The sequence below is a fragment of the Saccopteryx leptura genome, chromosome 1, assembly GCF_036850995.1.
Source record: "Saccopteryx leptura isolate mSacLep1 chromosome 1, mSacLep1_pri_phased_curated, whole genome shotgun sequence".
In the NCBI taxonomy this organism is placed as follows: Eukaryota; Metazoa; Chordata; class Mammalia; order Chiroptera; family Emballonuridae; genus Saccopteryx; species Saccopteryx leptura.
In genome coordinates this window covers 392,263,081-392,283,532 of record NC_089503.1, presented here as the reverse complement: position 1 = coordinate 392,283,532, position 20,452 = coordinate 392,263,081, and the positions used below count along the sequence as shown (strand labels likewise).

Here is a 20,452-nt window from a genome sequence, read left to right as displayed (position 1 = left end):
TCCCTGCACAAACTCTGCACAAACTGGCCTCTCACTCAACACTCTGCCATCTTGGCTGCTTCTCCTGGCCTCCTCCACGTGGCTTTTCTCTGCTCTGCTCTCTCCTCTAATGCTAATCTCAGGAACCCAGAGAGAGCAAGCTCCCGGTCTGCCCCATTGTACAGTGTAGAAATCAAAACCTTTAATACAATATACAAAATAGGCAAGTCTCTAATACAAAGTCACTTCTCTGAGGCATGATGGGATTGCACCACCCCACATCAAAAAGGGTGGGAAAGGCTTAGTCCTAAAACCAAGCCCCAGGCTACAAGGATCCTGCCTGCCCACAGCCTGCCCCCAACACACATTAATATCACCTGGGCGAAGAGCTTCCACGTGGGCAGCGCCATCTTTAACAAAGTGAGCATAATATATTCTATCTGCCCAACATGCCTCCAAGCCCAGCACAAATGACAACTGGAAAGCCAGTAGCCACAGCCACCATCACAGCCGTCTGGCCAGTGCAGGTTTGCATTTGATTCAGACAGATGTAATGAAACAATGGAGCCAAGAACTGGTGGGCCATTAGCTTAATCCTAGCTTGCACCCAACAGGCAAGAAATACACACAGTGGGAAAACACTTCCCTTTCCATTCAGGGCTCCCAAAGCCACTGACTTATCCGAGTTTCCTAGAATCAAAGGTTTCTAGCTCACCAGCCTTATTCACCTCTGTTTCCCATCTCCTCTCTGCACAAACTCTGCTTAAACTGGCTTCTTCTTCAGCACTCCACCATCTTGGCTGCTTCTCCTCTCCTCCACGTGGCCTTTCTCTGCTCTCTCCTCTAATGCTAATCTCAGGAACTGAGAGAGAGCAAGCTCCCATTCTGCCCCACTTTATAGTGCAGAAACCAAAACCCTTAATCCAATATACAAACAAGGAAGTCTCTGATACAAAGTCACTTATCTGAGGCATAATGGGATTCCTCACGAGAGTGCACCACCCTACATCAAAAAGGGTGGGAAAGGCTCAGTCTTAAAACTAAGCTTTAGGCTATAAGGATCCTGCCTGCTTACAGCCTGTCTCCCCCCACATCCAATATAATCACACCCATCCCAAGCAAGAAGGGCAACTAATATGATCACCTGGGCGATGGGCTTCCACATGGGCAGCACCATCTTTAACAAAGTGAGCATAATATATTTTATCTGCCCAACAACAACCATCTACAGGTCACGTTGTAGCTGCTGCCAGGTGGCCCTGGGCCAGGCACAGGCAGTGGCTAACCTCGGCTTGAACCAGAGCTCCTCCCAAGAATCCCCAGAGCCGACATCCCTGGTGGCCAGCTTCAGACCACACCAGAGCCATCACCTCCACCAATGGCACACTCGAAGGGAAGACCGGGCAGGCACCAGAGCCCCAGTAAGCAGATCTTGCTTCCCGTGGTCAGCTCTGCTATAGCCACAGCCAGTCCTCGTCACCAGCCAGCCTAAGGGCCACTTCCTCCCACTGAGATGCAAACAGCTATCAAGCCTCAACCACAACAGGAGGGCACAAGCAACCCACACGAAGGACACACTCAGCACAGGTGACCAGGAGACTTCGCCACAGGGCCCCATAGGACACCTGTGACACAAGACCACTCTACCAACACTGGGAGGCATGATCCATCTATTGAATAGAGAAGAACAAGCACAAAGAGGCAGCAAAAGTAAGGAGACAAAGAAACATGTCCCAAATAAAAGAACACAACGAAAATCCAGAAAAAAAAATAAACACAATGGAGGAAGGCTATCCATCAGATGCAGAGGTCAAAACTATGGGTATAAGGCCTGACCAGGCGGTGGCGCAGTGGATAGAGCATCAGACTGGGACGCGGAGGACCCAGGTTTGAAACCCAAGGTCGCCAGCTCAAGCAAGGGGTCCCTCACTCTGCTGTGGCCTCTGGGTCAAGGCATATATGAGAGAGCAATCAATGAACAACTAAGGTGCCGCAACAAAGAATTGATGCTTCTCATCTCTCTCCCTTCCTGTCTGTCTGTCCCTATCTGTCCCTCTCTCTGTCTCTCTCTCTCTGTCTCTGTCACAAAAAGCAAACAAACAATGGTTATAAATGTAAGGACCAAGAGAAGATCAGAAAATAAGCAGGGCACTAATGGAACAGGGAACTTAAGGGTTACAGGCAGGTCCTGCTCCTGTTCTGTTAGGAATAACATGCCCAAGGTCGTTCAAGAAGCAGAGACAGATAGGGACTCTGGGAGGCTGAGAGAGAAGAAAAAAAAAAAAAAAAAGACAAACGTTTGCATTCTATTGGTTAAAAGACCCTTATCAGAAGTTTAGGTTTGGAATTCACCAATGAGCTAGACCCCAGCCCCTGTTGCTATGCTATGTGCAGCCCCCTTAGCAAATAGGTTACCGCCACATCTGCTTCTGTATTAGGCTTGCTTGCTTAGCTTATAAAAAGATTTAGCTGTGAGCGCTAGGTGCGATTCCCATCTGCAGCTCCTTGTGAGCACGGTGTCTCTGGACACCTCGGGAATTTGCCCCTGTGCAGGTAAAACTGGCCAATAAAGTTACATCTATACTCCTGAAAGTCTCTGACGTTTGTTCTTGTACCCGGTGGATGTTACAATAAAGATGCTCAATAAATTAATACAGTAGAATTTTCAGTGAGAACTATAACAAAGTGATAAGAAACATAAGAATGGAGATAGAGCCTGACCAGGCAGTGGTTCAGTGGATAGAGCATCAGACTGGGATGTGGAGGACCTAGGTTTGAAACCCCAAGGTCACCCACTTGGGAGTGGGCTCATCCAGCTGGAGCCAGGGCTCACCAGTTTGAGTGCAGGGTCGCTGACTTGAGCGTGGGATCGTAGACATGATCCCATGGTCACTGGCTTGAGCCCATGGTCACTGGCTTGAGCAAGGGGTCACTGGCTCAGCTGGAACGCCCCCCCCACACACACACTGGTCAAAGCACATATGAGAAAGCAGTCAATGAACAACTAAGGTGTCACAACGAAAAACTGATGCTTCTCATCTCTCTCCCTTTCTGTCTGTCTGTCTCTATCTCCAACTCTCTCTCTGTCTCTGTCAAAGAAAATGAAGATAGAAAACATAAAAAATAACCAGTCAGAAATAAAGAATACAATAACTGAAATAAAGAATACATTAGATAGAATCAACAATAGATGAAATGAAACAGACAATGGAATCTGTGATGTGGAAGATAAGGTAGCAGAACACACCCAATCAGAGCAGCAGACAGTAAAAATCATTTTTTAAAATGAGGAGAGTTTAAGGAGCCTCTGGGACAGCACCAAGTATAACAACCTTTGAATCACAGGGGTACCAGGAGGAGAAGAGAGAGAGCAAGGAATTGAAAACCTATTTGAAGAAATAATGATGAAAATGTCCTTAACCTGTCAGTGGAACTATACAAACAAGTCCAGGAAACGTAGAGAGATCCAAACAAGATGAACCCAAAAAGGGTCACACCAAGACACATAATTAAAATGGCAAAGGTTAAATACAAAGACTCTTAAAAGCAGCAAAAGAATTCCAGCTAGTCACCTACAAAGGAGCCCCATAAGACTATCAGCTGATGTCTCAACAGAAACTTTTCAGTTAAGAAAGGATTGTTACAAAATATTCAGAGTTATGAAAAGCAAGAGTTTACAACTGATAGTACTTCAGCAAGGTTTATTTAGAATTAAAGGAGACACATATATCTTCCCAGACAAGAAAAAGCTGAAGGAGCTCATCACCACCAAACAAACCAGTATTACAAGAAATGCTAAAGGGACTTCTTTAAGAAGAAAAAAATATATGAGTAATAAAATGACAATAACTACATAACTATCAATGATTACTTTAAATGTAAATAAATTAAACATTCCAATAAAAAAAAATAAGGTGGCTGAATGGATAAGAAAACAAAACCAAATATCTGTTGTCTTCCAGAGACTCACGTCAGAGCAAAAGACACACAGATTGAATGTAAAGGATGGAAAAAGGTATTTCATGCAAAAACAAACAAACAAACAAAAGCTAAGGTAGCAATTCTTATACAGACAAAATAAACTTTAAAAGAAAGAGACAAAGAAGAACCCAGCAATTCAACGTCTGGTTATTTATCCAAAGAAACGCAAAACACTAATCTGAAAAGACATGAATCCCTATGTTCGTGGCAACATTCTTTACAATAACCAAGATAGGGAAGCAATCTAAGTGTCCATCCACCGAGGAATGAACGAAGGGGAAATGGTACCTAGATACAATGTAATACGACTCAGCCATGAAAATGGTAAAACCTGGCCACTTGCACGAACACGGGTGGACCCAGAGGGTATGGTGCTATGTGAAACATGTCAGACAGAGAAAGACAAATACTACATAATTTCACTTCCATATGGAGTCTAAAAAACAAAATAAGTGAACAAGCAAAACAGAAACAAATTCATAGATACAGAGACTATCTTGATGATTGCGAGATGGGAGGGTGTCGGGGGAAGGGTGGAAAGGGTGAAGGGATTAGAGAAGTATAAATCGGCAGTTACAGTACAGTCACAAGTACAGCACAGCATCCAGAGTATGGTCAGTAATATTGTGATCATTACGTACGGTGTCAGATGGGTGCTATGTGACATCTTAGGACAAGCAGTGCAGGCCACCAGCCAGGAAAACTGAGTACATCCAGTACATGGCTGGAGGAAAAAAAGATAAACAACCGTTAGAAATGTAGCAATATTTTCCACAGAACTCTATGTACCCAACATCCAGGAAGCCCTACTCTAGAGACTTAGCCAAGAACAAGGTCAGCTAACCGCACCTCTTTCGCCCTTGTAAATGCTGCTTGCTTGCTCAGCCTAGATAGCCACCCTATAAAAAGGAGCCATTTTAGAGGCTCGGGGCTGCAGTGTTCCCTTGCGTGGGTTGCCTGCAGTCCCTGCGCAGGTTTGCAATAAAACTTATAAAATTCACTTTGGGTTTGCTGTGGTCTGTCTCCTGGGATGTAACATGCTACATTTATTGGTGTGATAACTTTGTAAGTTATATAAATGTCTCATCACGATATTGTACACCTGAAGCTAATATAATATTGTACATCAACTGTAATTGCAAAAGAAAAATTATTTTAAAAAACAAAAAAGCTAATAATCTGATGGGGACTATATATATATATATATATATATATATATATATATATATATATATATGATGCAAGCAATACGACTAATAAACATAGTATACTGCTGAGGAGAAATAAAGGGAAATGGAGTTTGGAGATCGAAGGGTGTGAGTAATGAATAAAGCCAGAGAGGGCGGGGCCTTGGAAGGACCAGCGATCATGGACTTGAGTATGATCAAGTCACACTGGAGCCCAGAGGTCCAAACAGTAAAACTGCACTGAAGACAAGAAAAAGGGAGGTCTTGCTGAGTCTCCCAGGAGGCGGACGAGGACCAAACACGTTCATGATGCGATACGAGAAACCCAGCAATTCCCGGGCTCCAGGTCAGCAGCACCAACCATCTACCCCAAAATTTTAGCTGAGACTACCGCACAAGTGCTGGACATTGCTGCTGGATAGACGATCGCGCACATGGTTGCTCCTTGAGGAGAAAAGCATATGTTTTCTTAAATTCTTTCAAGAGATTAAGAGCACTTTTAAAAACCACTGCCTCCCCAATGGCAGATTATACTCTAGAAAGTCCACAGGTGGACAGCCTCTCCCACCCCACCTGCAAGAACCTTTTAGACCAGACTGACCCCGGGGGATGGATACCACCCTCCCTTTGAGCTTTGAACAATCCGATCAATGCCAAGTGCGTCCTTTTTTTATTGACACCTCTTCGATTAGTGGTGAGAACACTGAATCCTACCACAGATGCATGTGGTTTGCTGTCTGCTGCTCCTTTTCTCTGTCAGACCGATTGTCTTTCTTTTTCTCACTAATTGACAAGCACTTGAAAGCATGTATATAGGCCCTGGCCGGTTTGCTCAGTGGTAGAGCGTCGGCCTGGTGTGCAGGAGTCCCAGGTTCGATTCCCGGCCAGGGCACACAGGAGAAGCGCCCATCTGCTTCTCCACCCCTCCCCCTCTCCTTCCTCTCTGTCTCTCTCTTCCCCTCCCGCAGCTGAGGCTCCATTGGAGCAAAGATGGCCTGGGCGCTGAGGATGGCTCCTTGGCCTCTGCCTCAGGCGCTAGAATGGCTCTGGATGCAACAGAGCAGCGCCCCAGAGGGGCAGAGCATCGCCCCCTGGTGGGCGTGCCGGGTGGATCCCGGTCGGGCGCATGCAGGAGTCTGTCTGCCTCCCCGTTTCCAGCTTCGGAAAAATGCAAAAAACAAAAAAAGAAAGCATGTATATAATGAACAAACCGATGTGCTTCCTTCACATACACTGTAAATATGTCTTCCCCACTCAAGACCCGTGTCTTTCCCTTTCTTTTACAGAGATTCTGGGCCATCCATTCTTTGGTATTTTTTTAAAGTTCAGATAATATTAGAGATAGATTGCCGGGGACCCAGGGGTGCAGGGGAAGGTTAAAAGGGGATAGATGGTGATGGATGGAGACTTGACCTGGGTGGTGAACACACAATGCAGTGTACGGATAATGTGTTGTGGGACTGTGCACCTGAAACCTGTATCATTTTGTTCCCCACCATCACCCCAATAAATGTTATAAGAGAAAGGAAATAGTGTCTGGACTTGACTGCGAAGTCCGGGAGGCCGTGTCTGTATCTAGAAGCTCCTAGCCACTCAGGAAAAAGCAATAACAACCATCGGGGCTACGGGGCATTTGCCGCCACTGTTCCATAATTCTGCCAGAATTTACACGAGTTCCCCATTCTCACTGCCCTGCTGAACGCTGTGTGCTCGTGGGGGTGTGCGTGGGTAAGGATGTGGTTTCAATCATGCATGCCTGTGGCCCACTCACACCCCGGAAACCCTTGCCACCCCGCTACTGGCCCCTGCAGACTTGGGCTGGTCCCTGCCAGGGTGTCAAAAGGCTGCTGAGGTGCGTAAGGACTCAGACTCTCAGAGGAGTGTCCTACACACACTAGTGATGGCTGCACACTTCGGGGCCTCTTGTCTTTTCCCCCTTCTCCTAGCTGGGTTTGTGCAGACAAATCCCAGTCCCGAGAAGATGAAGGTGAGTGACCCCAGGGAAGGCTGGGCTGCGTTCTGACGGGAAGGCGCTCTGCTCTCTTATTATCCAAGGTCTCGCTCTGCAGTCCTTCTTGCAAGACTCCAACCTGTTCGCTTCCTTTTTTGTGGTTTTCCCTGAACTTCTCTTCTCCTTGAATCTTCCTAGAATTAAATATAGGTAGGGAAAAAAAGAGTCTCCTTACTGTGATCTTCTCCCCTCCCCTTCTCCAGGGAGAGGTCACCTGGATATCCCTCCAGCCACACAGCTTTCTCAGCGCTGATCGGAGGAGCGGGAGAGCGGTGGGCATGGGCGTAGGTGGGGACGAGGGTTTCGGAGAGGAGGCGGAGCTAAGTCATCTCACATACAGTTAAGCAGGAAAACCATACAGAGAAAGAAAAACTATAATGGGGACTTTTTAAAGGGATGGATAAAGTCAGAGAGTTATCAGAGAAAACATAAAACACACAGAAAGAATCATAGGAGACCTAAAACAACCGAATACAAAGTCAGACCCCTGGATCCTAGCCTCGGCTCTACTTCTGATTCACGGCTCAGTTGCCTTGTCGATGAAACGTGTGTGTGTGTGTGTGTGTGTGTGTGTGTGTGTGTGTGCGTGTGTGTGTGTGTGTGTGTGTCAGAGGACTTCGAGCAGCAGGGAGTCAGGAAGTCAGGGCAGGTGAATTCTCGTTCACACAGTGAGTGGGTTACCTCTCTTGGCCTCGGCTTCCTCACTGTAAACTTGTGGGGAAGAGTATGCATCTTATGGGAAGGGAAGCTATAATTGTTATTGACAGCATGTGAGTGAAATCTCTCTCCCTCTCTGAAATTGACCAGAAAACCTCCTGGATGACTCTTTTTTGTGTTTGAGGGTTGATACATTTTTATTTTTATGTCACCCAGTGCTGCCTAAGCAAAGCTCATTCTCCAGGTATTTGACTTAAATATCGCACAGACCTAAATAAATTTAGAACAGCAATAACAGGAGTAAACAGGACTAAAAGGAGTCGTCGAGTCAGAGTCTTTCTAAGTCTCCACATTTTACTCACCAACATGCTTTTTCATTGCAGCAGCAAAGGGGTAAAAAAGGGCAAATTAAAAAAAAAAAATTCTCTTGGACCCACATATCACGGAACTAAAAATGGACATTCTCATGTCTTTTCTTCATGTAAGTGTGAGACATGTAGGGAAAAATGCAGAAGCTTATGCAGAGAAAACACCTTTCTCCCCAAGAGCAGGGGCTGAGCAGCTACCACCTGGTGAGCTAATGAAAGAATCCATGGCTCTCAAGGTTGAAAAACAGGTTTGATTTGGTTTTGTGCTCCGTCATTCTTTCTTTAGGTGGAGGGAGGGGAGTGTCTGGCATTGTGCTGAGTCATTCTTTCCTTGGGGGCAGGGAGGGGAGTGTCTGGCTTTGTGCTGAGTCATTCTTTCCTTGGGGGCAGGGAGGGGAGTGTCTGGTTTTGTGCTGCATCATTCTTTCCCTGGGTGGAGGGAGGGGAGTGTCTGGCTTTGTGCTGAGTCATTCTTTCCTTGGGGGCAGGGAGGGGAGTGTCTGGCTTTGTGCTGAGTCATTCTTATCTTGGGTGGAGGGAGGGGATTGTCTGGTTTTTTGCTAAGTCATTCTTTCCTTGGGTGCAGGGAGGGGAGTGTCTGGTTTTGTGCTGCATCATTCTTTCCCTGGGTGGAGGGAGGAGAGTGTTTGGCTTAGTGCTGAGTCATTCTTTCCTTGGGGGCAGGGGGGGAGTGTCTGGCTTTGTGCTGAGTCATTCTTTCCTTAGGTGGAGTGAGGGGAGTGTCTGGCTTTGTGCTGAGTCATTCTTTCCCTGGGTGGAGGGAGGGGAGTGTCTGGCTTTGTGCTGAGTCATTCTTTCCCTGGGTGGAGGGAGGGGAGTGTCTGGCTTTGTGCTGAGTCATTCTTTCCTTAGGTGCAGGGAGGGGGTGTCTGGCTAAAACCCCTTCTCCACTGCATTTCCAGGGAGTCTAGTTGATTCCTAATTTAAATCTGATCCTAACTTATCAGATTTTATCTTTCCTTTCTTGATCAGTCCCTGTTGGGCAAATGAGTTTGTAAAATTTTTTTTTTAGTTACTCACTTGTGTTGTTTAAAAACAGTGCTGGGCAGCGCCAGGTATATGTTGTCTGTGAAATTGCAAATGACCTGCCTGCTTGGGAAGGACCATTGTTATGCTAATGTTTGCTGGAGGAGGGGGTGTCCCCCTCCCTTCAAAAAGTTTTAACAGGAAAGGGAGAAGCAGGGAATGAGAGAGAAGCCAGTTTTGCAGAGAAAGAAGCAATGTTGCCAGATGGGGAACCAGAGCTGAGGGGTTTTGGGGAGCTCCGCTGAGACTGGTGGGGCGTTTGATTCTGGGAAAAACCGGAGAAGATTCTCCTGGTTGGGGAACCAGAGAATGTGCCAATAGCTTTTTGAGCCCTTTTTGAGTGAAATGGAAGCGTTTTCCTTGTCTGTTTGCTCGCTGGCTGGTAGGAGCCTTGACTAAAGGAATGGCCCACCATTTTTGGGCTCCACTGTTTCTTTACCCTCTCCCGGAATCTGATGAGAATCTGCATGTGAATGGCCACAATGGCTGACTCCTGGCCAGACAGTCCCCTTCTGCCTTTTTCTCACCGTGGGGTTTGGTAGCTTCCTTCCTGTACTTCCCATTTGATTCCTAGCTATTCCCCCTCCCTGCCTGTGGGCACTGCTGCGTGGACCCTGCCTGGATAGAGACGGGAGGAGCGAGCTGAGCTCTGCCTGGTGGAGGGATTTAACCTAAGCACAGGCAGTGAGCCTTTCCTGCAGAACTTACTTCTGTCTGTAGAACTCGGATCAAATACAGTCAGGAAGTGTGAGAACAGGGAGGGATGGAGCTGATAAAGAAGGCGAGTGTTACATACCGAGTACAGAATGAGGCAAGGAAGGAGCTGAGAATGTGACAGGAGGGACAGGACTAGACACACTTCAGTGAGCAACGCGCAGACAGACTGTTGGGCGGATAAAATGTATTATGCTCACTTTGTTAAAGATAACACGAGGAGGCAGTCGCCCAGGTGATATTAATGTGTGTTGGAGATCGTTGTAACCTGGGGCTTGGTTTTGGGATTAAGCCTTTCCCACCCTTTTTGCTGTAGGGCGGTACAATCCAATCATGCCTCAGAGAAGTGACTTTGTATTAGAGACTACCCTATTTTGTATATTGGATTAAAGGTTGTGAAGCTACACTATAAAATGGGGGCAGAACGGGACTTGACTCTTGGTTCCTGAGATTAGCATGAGAGAGCGGAGAGAGTAGAGCCAGCAGCAGGAGGAGGCCACGTGGAGGAGGCCAGGAAAAGCAGCCAAGATGGCGGAGTGCTGAGTGAGATACCAGTTTGTGTAGAGTTTGTATCTGGGAGAAGGAAGGAGATGGGGAACTGAGGAGAATAAGTCTGGTGAGCTAGAAACCTTTGATTCTAGGAAACTCGGATAAATCAGTAGCTTTGTGAGCACTGAATGTGATTGGGTTTTGGAGCCCAGTGTGTATTTTTACTTGCCCGCCGGGTGCAAACTAGGATTAAAGACTATGGCCCACCAGCTTTTGGCTCCGCTGTTTCTTTACCGACTGTCCGAATCCAATGCGAACCTGCATGGGCTGGGCTGCTCTGATGGTGGCCCTGGCCCTGGCTGCTGGCTTTACACAGACGTTTAAACTTATCTCCTGTCTGGAGAGCTACAGAAAAGTCGGAGTTTCCGTCTCAGCTTGTACGACCATCCTAGAGATAAGAGAGTGACAGGGGAGAGCAGATCACTCGAGGCAGAGACGACGTGAGATTCTAGAGTGTTAAGTGAAGCTGGAAGACCACTGGAGGATCTGACAGTGATCTCCACGAACGTCTTCATTTCGCCACTGGGGAAACAGAGCATCGAGGATAAGAACTGCCCAGGCTCACAAAGGAACTTAACAACAGAGCTGACTTCTGATTCCAGAAATCAATGGGCCATCTTTGCCCTCCACTGGGCTAACGGTTGCAGTGAGAGCTAAAAAGGAGGAGGGAAGGTTAAAGAAGTAACAAGACCCCTGTGAAATACATAAGCAACTAAAAACCCCTCCTATGTGGAGAGGACCCAGACAGCGTATCTGCAGTCCAGAGCCCAGGACTAGCCTCTTCTCACGGAAGCCTGGCACTCAGTGTGCTTTTCTCTTTGGCCTCACTTGGTTCCCGGTCCTCCCATCCCAGCTCACCCATTTCTGCTCTTTTCCATTCACCCAAGCGCTTCCTAACATCCAGCCTCTTCCAGAAGAACAGCAAGAGACACTGGACTGTTTGTGGCTCAAAAGAACCATTGGTCTTGAGTCACAAGAGCTTTCAGCCTGATCAGTGCTGGTCAGCCTGGTCCCTACCGCCCCCTAGTGGGCGCTCCAGCTCTCATGGTGGGCGGTAGCAGAGCAACCAAAGTATAAATAAAAAGATAGATTTAACTATAGTAAGTTGTTTTATAAAGATTTATTCGGCCAAACTTAGCGAAAATCTGACATAAAGTACTTGGTAAGTAATTATTATTATCTGCTTTAACTTGCTGTAACTCTGCTTTATAAATTTTATAAAGTAAAGTTACTTCCCTACTTTATAAATCACCATGACTATGGAACCAGTGGGCGGTTAGAAAATTTTACTGCTAACAGAGATACAAAAGTGGGCAGTAGGTATAAAAAAGTCAGCTACCCCTGAGCCTGATCACTGACATCTTATACAACTCTTGTTTGTGTTCTGAGTGTCAGTTAATACCTGTACAGTATTTTTTTTTTTCAGTAAGTGCATTGAAAGACTCCACAGATGTTAGGAACTGTTGTTATTAATGTTATCATTTTTCAATCTTCCAGATGGAGTGCTACAAAGATGTGAAAGGTACCATCTATGAATATGACGCCTTCACTCTTAACGGAAAGGAACTCATTTCGTTCAAGCAGTATGTGGGCAAGCATGTCCTGTTTGTCAACGTGGCCACCTACTGTGGTCTAACACTCCAATATCCTGGTAAGAATTTATATCCAAACCCCCTGGGGACTAAATTTCCCAGCTCATTATATTCTAAATCTTAATTATAATTAAAATATAATTCTCAATATAACATTTTAAATATAGATAAAATATAATTATATTTTAATTCTAATTACATATAGCAATAAATATCTACTTATGATCAAGTGACTTCACTCCCCAAGGTCTGGCCAGCCCGCTGTGTGAAGCACAGATTTATTGGAACGTGGATTACTGGTAGTTTCCCTGCTAACATTGTTCAGGAACCTCCATCCTATTTTCCACAGCAGCTGCGTGATTTTACAATCCCACCAACAGTGGCCCGGTGAGCTTCTAACTAACAAAGAGACTGGGAGTCATCTCAGAGGAGCAGAATCAGAGAGCCCTCTGGGGAGGACCCGGACATCCCTGTTTTCAGGGGAAGGCGTGCAGCTGATCCTGATGTATTGCAGATTTGGGAAATACTGTACTTTTTAAAAAGTGCATTGGGATGACACTGGTTAACACAATTATACAACTGTCAGGTGCCCGATTTTACAAGACACCCCTCTGCACCATGTTGGGTGCTCACAGCCCCAGTCAACTCTTCATCCCTCGTCTTATCAACTCTCTACCTTCCTCCGCCTCATTGCCCACAGCAACCTCCACCCTGCTGTCCGTGGCCATGAGGTTTTTTTTCCCCTTTTTGTTCAGTTCCTCCATTTTCCTTACCCCCACCACCACTGCTCAACAGCTGCCAGCTTGCGCTCTATGTATGGGTCTGTTTCTATATATTTTGCTTGCTAGTTCATTTGGTTAGATTTCACATGTGAGTGAAATACATGGTGCTTGTCTTTCTCTGATTGGCTGATTTCACTTAACATAATGACATCCAAGTCCATCCGTGCTGACACGAAAGGTTAAGATCTCCTGCTTTTTTATGGCTGAGTAGTATTCCATTGCGTAAACGGACCACAGCTTTGTTATCCACTCATTTACGATGGGCACCTGAGCTTTTTCTAGATCTGAGCTGTTGTTAATAATACTACAATAAACAGAGATGCACATATTCTTTTGAATTAGTGTTTCAAGATTTTTTTTTAGTTTTTATTTATTTTTTACAGAGACAGAGAGTGAGTCAGAGAGAGGAATAGACAGGGACAGACAGACAGGAACGGAGAGAGATGAGGAGCATCAATCATTAGTTTTTCATTGCGCGTTGCAACACCTTAGTTGTTCATTGATTGCTTTCTCATATGTGCCTTGACCGTGGGCCTTCAGCAGACTGAGTAATCCCTTGCTGGAGCCAGGGACCTTGGGTCCAAGCTGGTGGACTTTTTGCTCAAACCAGATGAGCCCACGCTCAAGCTGGCGACCTCGGGGTCTCGAACCTGGGTCCTCCGCATCCCAGTCCGACGCTCTATCCACTGCGCCACCGCCTGGTCAGGCTGTTTCAGGATTATTAATAATATATTCCCAGAAGTGGCACCGCTGGGTCAAAAGACGGTTCTGTTTCAGATTTTTTGAGATAACTCCATACCACTTCCCACAGTGACTGTGCTGATCCGCATGTCCACCAACAGTGCCCGGGGGCTCCCTTTTCTCAACACCCTCACCAGCACTTGTTGTTTCTTAATTTATTGATGATAGCCATTATGACAGGTGTGAGGTGATATGTCATTGTTGTTTTAATTTGCATTTTTCTGATAATTAGTGACATTGAACATCTTTTCATGTGTCTTTCTGCCATCTGTATGTCCTCTTTAGAAAAAGGTCTACTCGGGTCCTTTGCTCATTTTATTTTTTTTGTATTTTTCTGAAATGAGAAGTGGGGAGGCAGAGAGACAGACTCCCACATGCACCTGACTGGGATCCACCCAGCATGCCCACCAGGGGGGGATGCTCTGCCCATCTGGGGCGCTGCTCTTTTGCAACCAGAGCCATTCTAGCGCCTGAGGTGGAGGCCATGGAGCCGTCCTCAGTGCCTGGGCCAACTTTGCTCCAATGGAGCTTTGGCTGTGGGAGGGGAAGAGAGAGACAGAGAGGAAGGAGAGGGGGAGGGGTGGAGAAGCAGATGGGTGCTTCTCTTGTGTGCCCTGACCAGGAATCAAGCCCTTGTTTGTATCTTCTTCAATTTCTCTCTCCAGTGACTTATAAATTTCTGAGTCTTTTATGTCATTGGTTAAATTTATTCCTAGGTATTTTATTCCTTTTTTTTGGGAGGGGGGTATTTTATTCTTTTTGAAGCTATTGTAAATTGTATTGTTTTTGTGGTTTCCTTTTCTGATAGGTCATTATTGTTATATAAAAATGCAACTTCTTTCTGGATATTTATTTTTTATTCTGCTACTTTACTGAATTTATTTATCAGTTCTAGTAGTTTTTTGGTGGAATCTTTTGGGTTTTCTATGTACAGTCACATGTTATCTGCAATTAATGACAATTTTACTTCTTCCTTTCTATTTGGGATGCCTTTATTTCTTCTTCTTGTCTGATTGCTGTGGCTATGACGTCCAGTACTGTATTGAATAAGAGTGGTATAATCAGACATCTCTCTGTCTTGTCCATAATATTAAGGGAAACCTTTGTAGTATCATATTTGCCCATTGAGCATGACATTGGCTCTGCTTTGTCATTTATGGGATTTATTACATTGAGATTTGTTCCCTCTATTCCCACTTTGCTGAAGGTTTTTCACATAAGTGGGTTCTAGGATCTTTCAAAAGATTTTTCTGCATCTATTGATATGATCATGTGATTTTTACCCTTCGTTTTGTTTATGTGGAGTAACACAATTATTGATTTGTGGATGTTGTACCAACTTTCATCCCTGGAATAAATCTCACTTGATTATGGTGCATGACCTCAATATATCTCTGGATTCAGTTTGCTAGTGCTGTGTTAGGATTTTAGCATGTTCATCAAGGGTATTGGACTATAATTTTCTTTTTATGTAGTGTCTTTATCTGGTTTGAAATTAGGATAATTCTGGGGTTTTTTTTTAAATGCACTTGGGAGTCTTCTTTCCTCTTGAATTTATTGGCTTAGTTTGTGAGGAATAGTCATTATCTCTTCTTTGAATGTTTGGTAAAATTCATATTTGAAGCCATCCATTCCAAGACTTGTTGGTTGGGAGTTTTTGATCACTGCTCTGATTTCACTGGCCTTCATCTGTCTATTCAGACTCTCTGATTCTCCCTGATTTGTTTTGAAAGACTGTATGTTTCTAGAACTTTATCCATTTCAGCCAGATTGTGCAACTTGTTGGTAGATAGTTGTTTGTAATATGTTTTACATGCTTTATGTTTCGGGAGGGGGGTGTCTGTTGTTACTTCCCTTTTATCTCTGATTTTATTTATTTTGATCTTCTCTCTTTTTGTCTTTTTCTTTAATTTTTCTTTTTACTTTATTGTGTTGACATGGTTTCAAGCGTCCCACTCAATTCACACCCTCTTCTCCCCACAGTGTGCCCCCCACGCCCCGTGGAAAGTCTCTTTCCTGCCCGCTTCACCTCCTCTGCCCTCCTCCCCTCTTTCCGGCTCCCCCTCTCTCTGGGACTTGCTGCCCTGCTGTCTGCATCCGTGCGTTACGTACACATGACGTGACTAACCCCTCCCCCTTCTCTGGTCCCATCCCCGCTTTCCCTCGGACAGCCGTCCCTCTCTTCCCTGTGACCCTGCTCTGTTTCTGTTCTATTCCTTTGTTTGTGTTCACCAGATTCCACATATAAATGAGATCCTATGATATTTGTCTCTCTCTGCCTGGCTTATTTCACTCAGCATCATAACCGCCAGGTCCATCCCTGCTGCCACAAAAGGTAACATTTCCTTCCTTTTCACGGCCGCGTAGTATTTCGCTATATAAACATACCACAGCTTTTTTTTTTTTTTTTTTCCTGAAGCTGGAAATGGGGAGAGACAGTCAGACAGACTCCCGCATGCGCCCGACCGGGATCCACCCGGCACGCCCACCAGGGGCCACGCTCTGCCCACCAGGGGGCGATGCTCTGCCCCTCCGGGGCGTCGCTCTGTTGCAACCAGAGCCACTCTAGCGCCTGGGGCAGAGGCCAAGGAGCCATCCCCAGCGCCCAGGCCATCTTTGCTCCAGTGGAGCCTCGGCTGCGGGAGGGGAAGAGAGAGACAGAGAGGAAGGAGGGGGGGTGGAGAAGCAGATGGGCGCTTCTCCTATGTGCCCTGGCCGGGAATCGAACCCGGGACTTCTGCACGCCAGGCCGATGCTCTACCACTGAGCCAACCGGCCAGGGCCTACCACAGCTTTTTTTTCTATTTGTCCTCTGATGGCCGCCAAGAATTAGGTGGTGGGACCTCTGGAACCTGGAAATCTGGCCTGACAACTGCAAGGACAACAGTTCCACTGACTCTCCCATGAGGGGGGAGCACCTGTCATTCACGGGAAAGTGGGGGGGGCACCTCCTGCCTCAAAGCCAGAAAACTGAGTCACTGTCGCCCCCTGAATCTGTTCAGACCTCCACTCCCCAGCCAAGCCTGCTGGCTCTTCAGCGGAGCCTAATCTCCCCATGGCGGGTGAGAGAGTCCTCAGGGTGGGGCAGCTGCTTCCTCACAGGCTGATGCCAATGGAGGGCAGTGACTGTGTCATTAGACAGTGACTCAGCAGAGCGGTCCTGGTGGCTGTCCCCTGCTGTGCCTCTGCCTGGAGCTGCTAACCTCAGACTCTCCATATGCACCTCTAGTCCTCTCGGCCCTCCCTCTGCCAGAGCCCGGCTGAGACCTCTGCTCCGAGAAGTGGGACCGGCTCTTTTTATATCTCTGCCCTTCTTATATACGTGGCTTCTTCTGTGGAGTCTTGTTTATAAGACTCCTCCTCCTTTAGTCTTGAGTGGGCTTTTCAGGATGATTTCCCTTAAATTTAGTTGTCACTCCAGTTCCGTACCGGGAGGAGAGGGTTGTCACACGCCCCTGGCTCACCACCGTCTCGGAGCTCTCCTTGAACGACTGCCCTTTAATAAAAAGCTTTGAATGCACGTCTGAAGATTCGACACCTAACGTCAGTCTTGCCTCTAAAAAGTCTTCCTAATCTAAAGAACGGTTTTCTTCCCTGGGTTTCTGTTTCCTCCTCTGTAAAACGGGAGCTTTGTCTACACAAGGCAAAGTCCCTGGAGCCATACACTGCCACGTGTCCCTTCTCTCCCGCAGAACTGAACGCGCTTCAGGAGGAGCTGAAGCCCTTCGGCCTCGTTGTGTTAGGCTTTCCCTGCAACCAGTTTGGAGAGCAGGAGCCGGGAGAGAACTCAGAGATCCTCCCGGGACTGAAGTAAGTACCTGCTTCAAACCCTGCAAGAGGCCTCTGTCTACCTCCCCTCAGTCTCCAGACGCTCTTCCCTCTCCGGGACTTAGGGATGGTGCTAAACTAAAGCAATGGGCTCAGTGGCCTTTCTACACTGATTGGGCTCTGGCACACCCTGGTGCGACTCGGGCTGTGCAGGGAGGCCCGGGAGAACGGTGGTGGGCAGGCACTCTGAAACAGGGTGCAGAAACCGTGTGGGTCACAGGGACAGGGTGTGGAACAGAGAATAAGCAGGTGAATCAGGGAGGCCAAAGTTAAAAAAAAAAAAAAGGCCTCATATTCCTTTGCAGCCTGTCTGACACCTCTCCCTTTCCCAGGGCCTCAGATTCTGGGGTTCCACCATAACCTTCTTATATTCTGGGGCTTCGTGGTAACGTTATGGCTCGTTACAGGTACGTCCGCCCAGGGGGAGGCTATGTACCTAACTTCCAGCTATTTGAGAAAGGTGACGTAAATGGTGAGAAAGAACAGAAGGTCTTCACCTTCTTGAAGGTGAGTGGATGGCTGCCATAAGCCACCGCGTCCCTCGTGTTCTTAGCGTAGAGTCGCTGTGGTGTGAACGGACCCAACGGCTCGTGCCTGAAGGTGGGACTGGGCTCTGAAGGAGGTCTCCAGACCAGCATGGGGTTTGGGATCCCATCTGTTAGTCAGAATCCATGGAGCTCCATGGGGTGAAGAGACTTGTGTAAAATGACAGCTCTGGCTCATTGACATTCATTCATTCATTCATTCAGGGGACGTTTATTTAGTGCCTGCTACCCATCAGGAAATTTACTAAATACTAATAATATAAAGAAAAATGAGACACGGTGCTACCCCTTGATGAGCTCAGTTTAGAGAGGGACACACAGAAGTCAACAGATGTAACCCAGTTCAGTCAGTGCCTTGTATGGAACAACTTTCCACGGAGAGAGTGTGAGAGTTAAGAGGCCCCACAGATCACCAGGGTTAACTGTTTCAAAGGCAAATCCCAGTAAACCGAAGAAACTAGAACAGTATGAGGAGAGTGTCATAAACTCCAATGACTTACAGGGCTGCCCTGCAGCTTACTCTTGAAATAATCTTTTCCATTAAGTCAACTGTTGAAGGGATGATTTTTTTTTAAAATTAATTATTTGATAAAAACAAATAGAAAATGCCAGTAATACTATGTTGGCCCCTCCCCAAAATATATTTTTTTAAATACTACTGGCCCACAGAGCCCAAGACCTAAGAAACCACAGTCTAATCCAAGCTACCAGCAGAGAAGGAACCCAGAAACTAGAAAGGCACCCTATCTTACCCACAGCGGCACAACTTTGTGATGAGGTCATGGGAAAAAAATGACATCAAGATAAAATACATCTGCCTGACCTGTGGTGGCGCAGTGGGTAAAGCGTCGACCTGGAACCCTGAGGTCACCGGTTCGAAACCCCGGGCTTACTTAGTCAAGGCACATATGGGAGTTGATGCTTCCTGCTCCTCCTCTGTTCTCTCTCTTTCCTCTCTCTCTCTCTCCTCTCTCTCTAATAATAATAAAAAAAAATGAATAGGCCCTGGCCAGTTGGCTCAGTGGTAGAGCATCGGCCTGGCGTGCAGAAGTCCCAGGTTTGATTCCCGGCCAGGGCACACAGGAGAAGCGCCCATCTGCTTCTCCACCCCTCCCTCTCTCCTTCCTCTCTGTCTCTCTCTTCCCTTCCCGCAGCCGAGGCTCCATTGGAGCAAAGATGGCCCGGGCGCTGGGGATGGCTCCTTGGCCTCTGCCCCGGGCGCTAGAGTGGCTCTGGTCGCAGCAAAGCGGCGCTCCGGAGGGGCAGAGCATCGCCCCCTGGTGGGCATGCCGGGTGGATCCCGGTCGGGCACATGTGGGAGTCTGTCTGTCTCTCCCCATTTCCAGCTTCAGAAAAATAAAAAAAATAAAAGAATAAATTTAAAAAAAAAAAGATAAAATACATCTGGTGAAACATTCTCGGTCATAGGTCATTCACAGAATTTACTAAGAATCCCAGGAAATGAAAATATCTAGGTATCGAAGGGGGGTGGATTACCTGTGCGTAAAAACCGCCTGAGTCATCCAGAAGCCGACGGGGCGTTGTGGTTTCTCTCTGTTCCAGCACTCCTGTCCTCACCCCTCTGCGCTCCTGGGCTCCTCCAGACACATCTCCTGGGAGCCCGTAAAGACCCATGACATTCGCTGGAACTTTGAAAAGTTCCTGGTGGGGCCTGACGGCCTCCCTGTCATGCGCTGGTTCCATCGGACTCCGGTCGGTACCGTCAAGTCCGACATCCTGACGTACCTGAAGCAGTTCAAACCCAAATAGGAAGACCACGCTGGGGCCAGGCAACCTGTGGAAAAGCAGAATTCATCTGTTTACTACACTCTCTTTTTATCTCCTCTCCCCTTGACCAAATCACCTCTTACTATTAAAGTTCTCTGCTAAGTAGCTTTATATTCAGAAGACCACGGTTCTTTCTTTTTGCTAGGTATGTGAGTGCAAAACGAATGAAAACCTCGTACCCTCAGATCTCTGTTACAAACTGAAAAATTCAAGTCCATCAAAGGAAAATCATTGTTTCCCTGAGAAAGGTTCGGTCGGCCGCAGTATCCTCCAGAACGATGTTCTTAGACATTCTGACGCCCTCGTCTCTCTCGATTCCCGGCCAGGGCACACAGGAGAAGCGCCCATCTGCTTCTCCACCCCTCCCCCTCTTGAACCGTTGAAAGTTCAAGAATAGCCGGGAGGGTCAGAACCACACACTCTGAGCTCCACTTCAGGGCACATTTCCTCTCCTAGAGAAACATAGTATTGTCGGTCTCCAACTCTCTTAGGCTCAATCCTCATTCACCATGCTTCTCTCCCCAAGAGTGGGAGGGGAAAAAAAGAAAAAAAAAATCACCTCACACGGAGAGAAGGGCATCTCCCTGACCCAACACAAACTCCTTGTGGTCTGACCCTGAGTCCACTCGGGTGATGACGCCTGGCCCCTTCACCTTCGCTGGCTCCAGAACCAGCCCTGCCTC

General features: G+C 46.9%; 1 protein-coding gene across 1 annotated transcript; it reads left to right on the top strand.

The window, feature by feature from the left end:
• Positions 1 to 7,008: 7,008 nt before the first annotated feature.
• On the top strand, positions 7,009 to 19,813 carry LOC136389643 (epididymal secretory glutathione peroxidase-like). Its single transcript, XM_066361483.1, has 5 exons — positions 7,009 to 7,134; positions 11,991 to 12,144; positions 17,301 to 17,418; positions 17,844 to 17,943; positions 19,545 to 19,813. Exons 1-5 carry the CDS (start codon positions 7,048 to 7,050, stop codon positions 19,749 to 19,751), a joined length of 666 nt encoding a protein of 221 aa, XP_066217580.1. The 5' UTR covers positions 7,009 to 7,047; the 3' UTR covers positions 19,752 to 19,813.
• Positions 19,814 to 20,452: the final 639 nt, after the last annotated feature.

Coding starts and splice junctions, on each gene's coding strand:
- LOC136389643 (XM_066361483.1), top strand. CDS start 7,048: ATGGCTGCACACTTCGGGGCCTCTTGTCTTTTCCCCCTTCTCCTAGCT. Junction 7,135..11,990: donor CCAGTCCCGAGAAGATGAAG/GTGAGTGACCCC, acceptor TCAATCTTCCAG/ATGGAGTGCTACAAAGATGT. Junction 17,419..17,843: donor GAGATCCTCCCGGGACTGAA/GTAAGTACCTGC, acceptor GGCTCGTTACAG/GTACGTCCGCCCAGGGGGAG.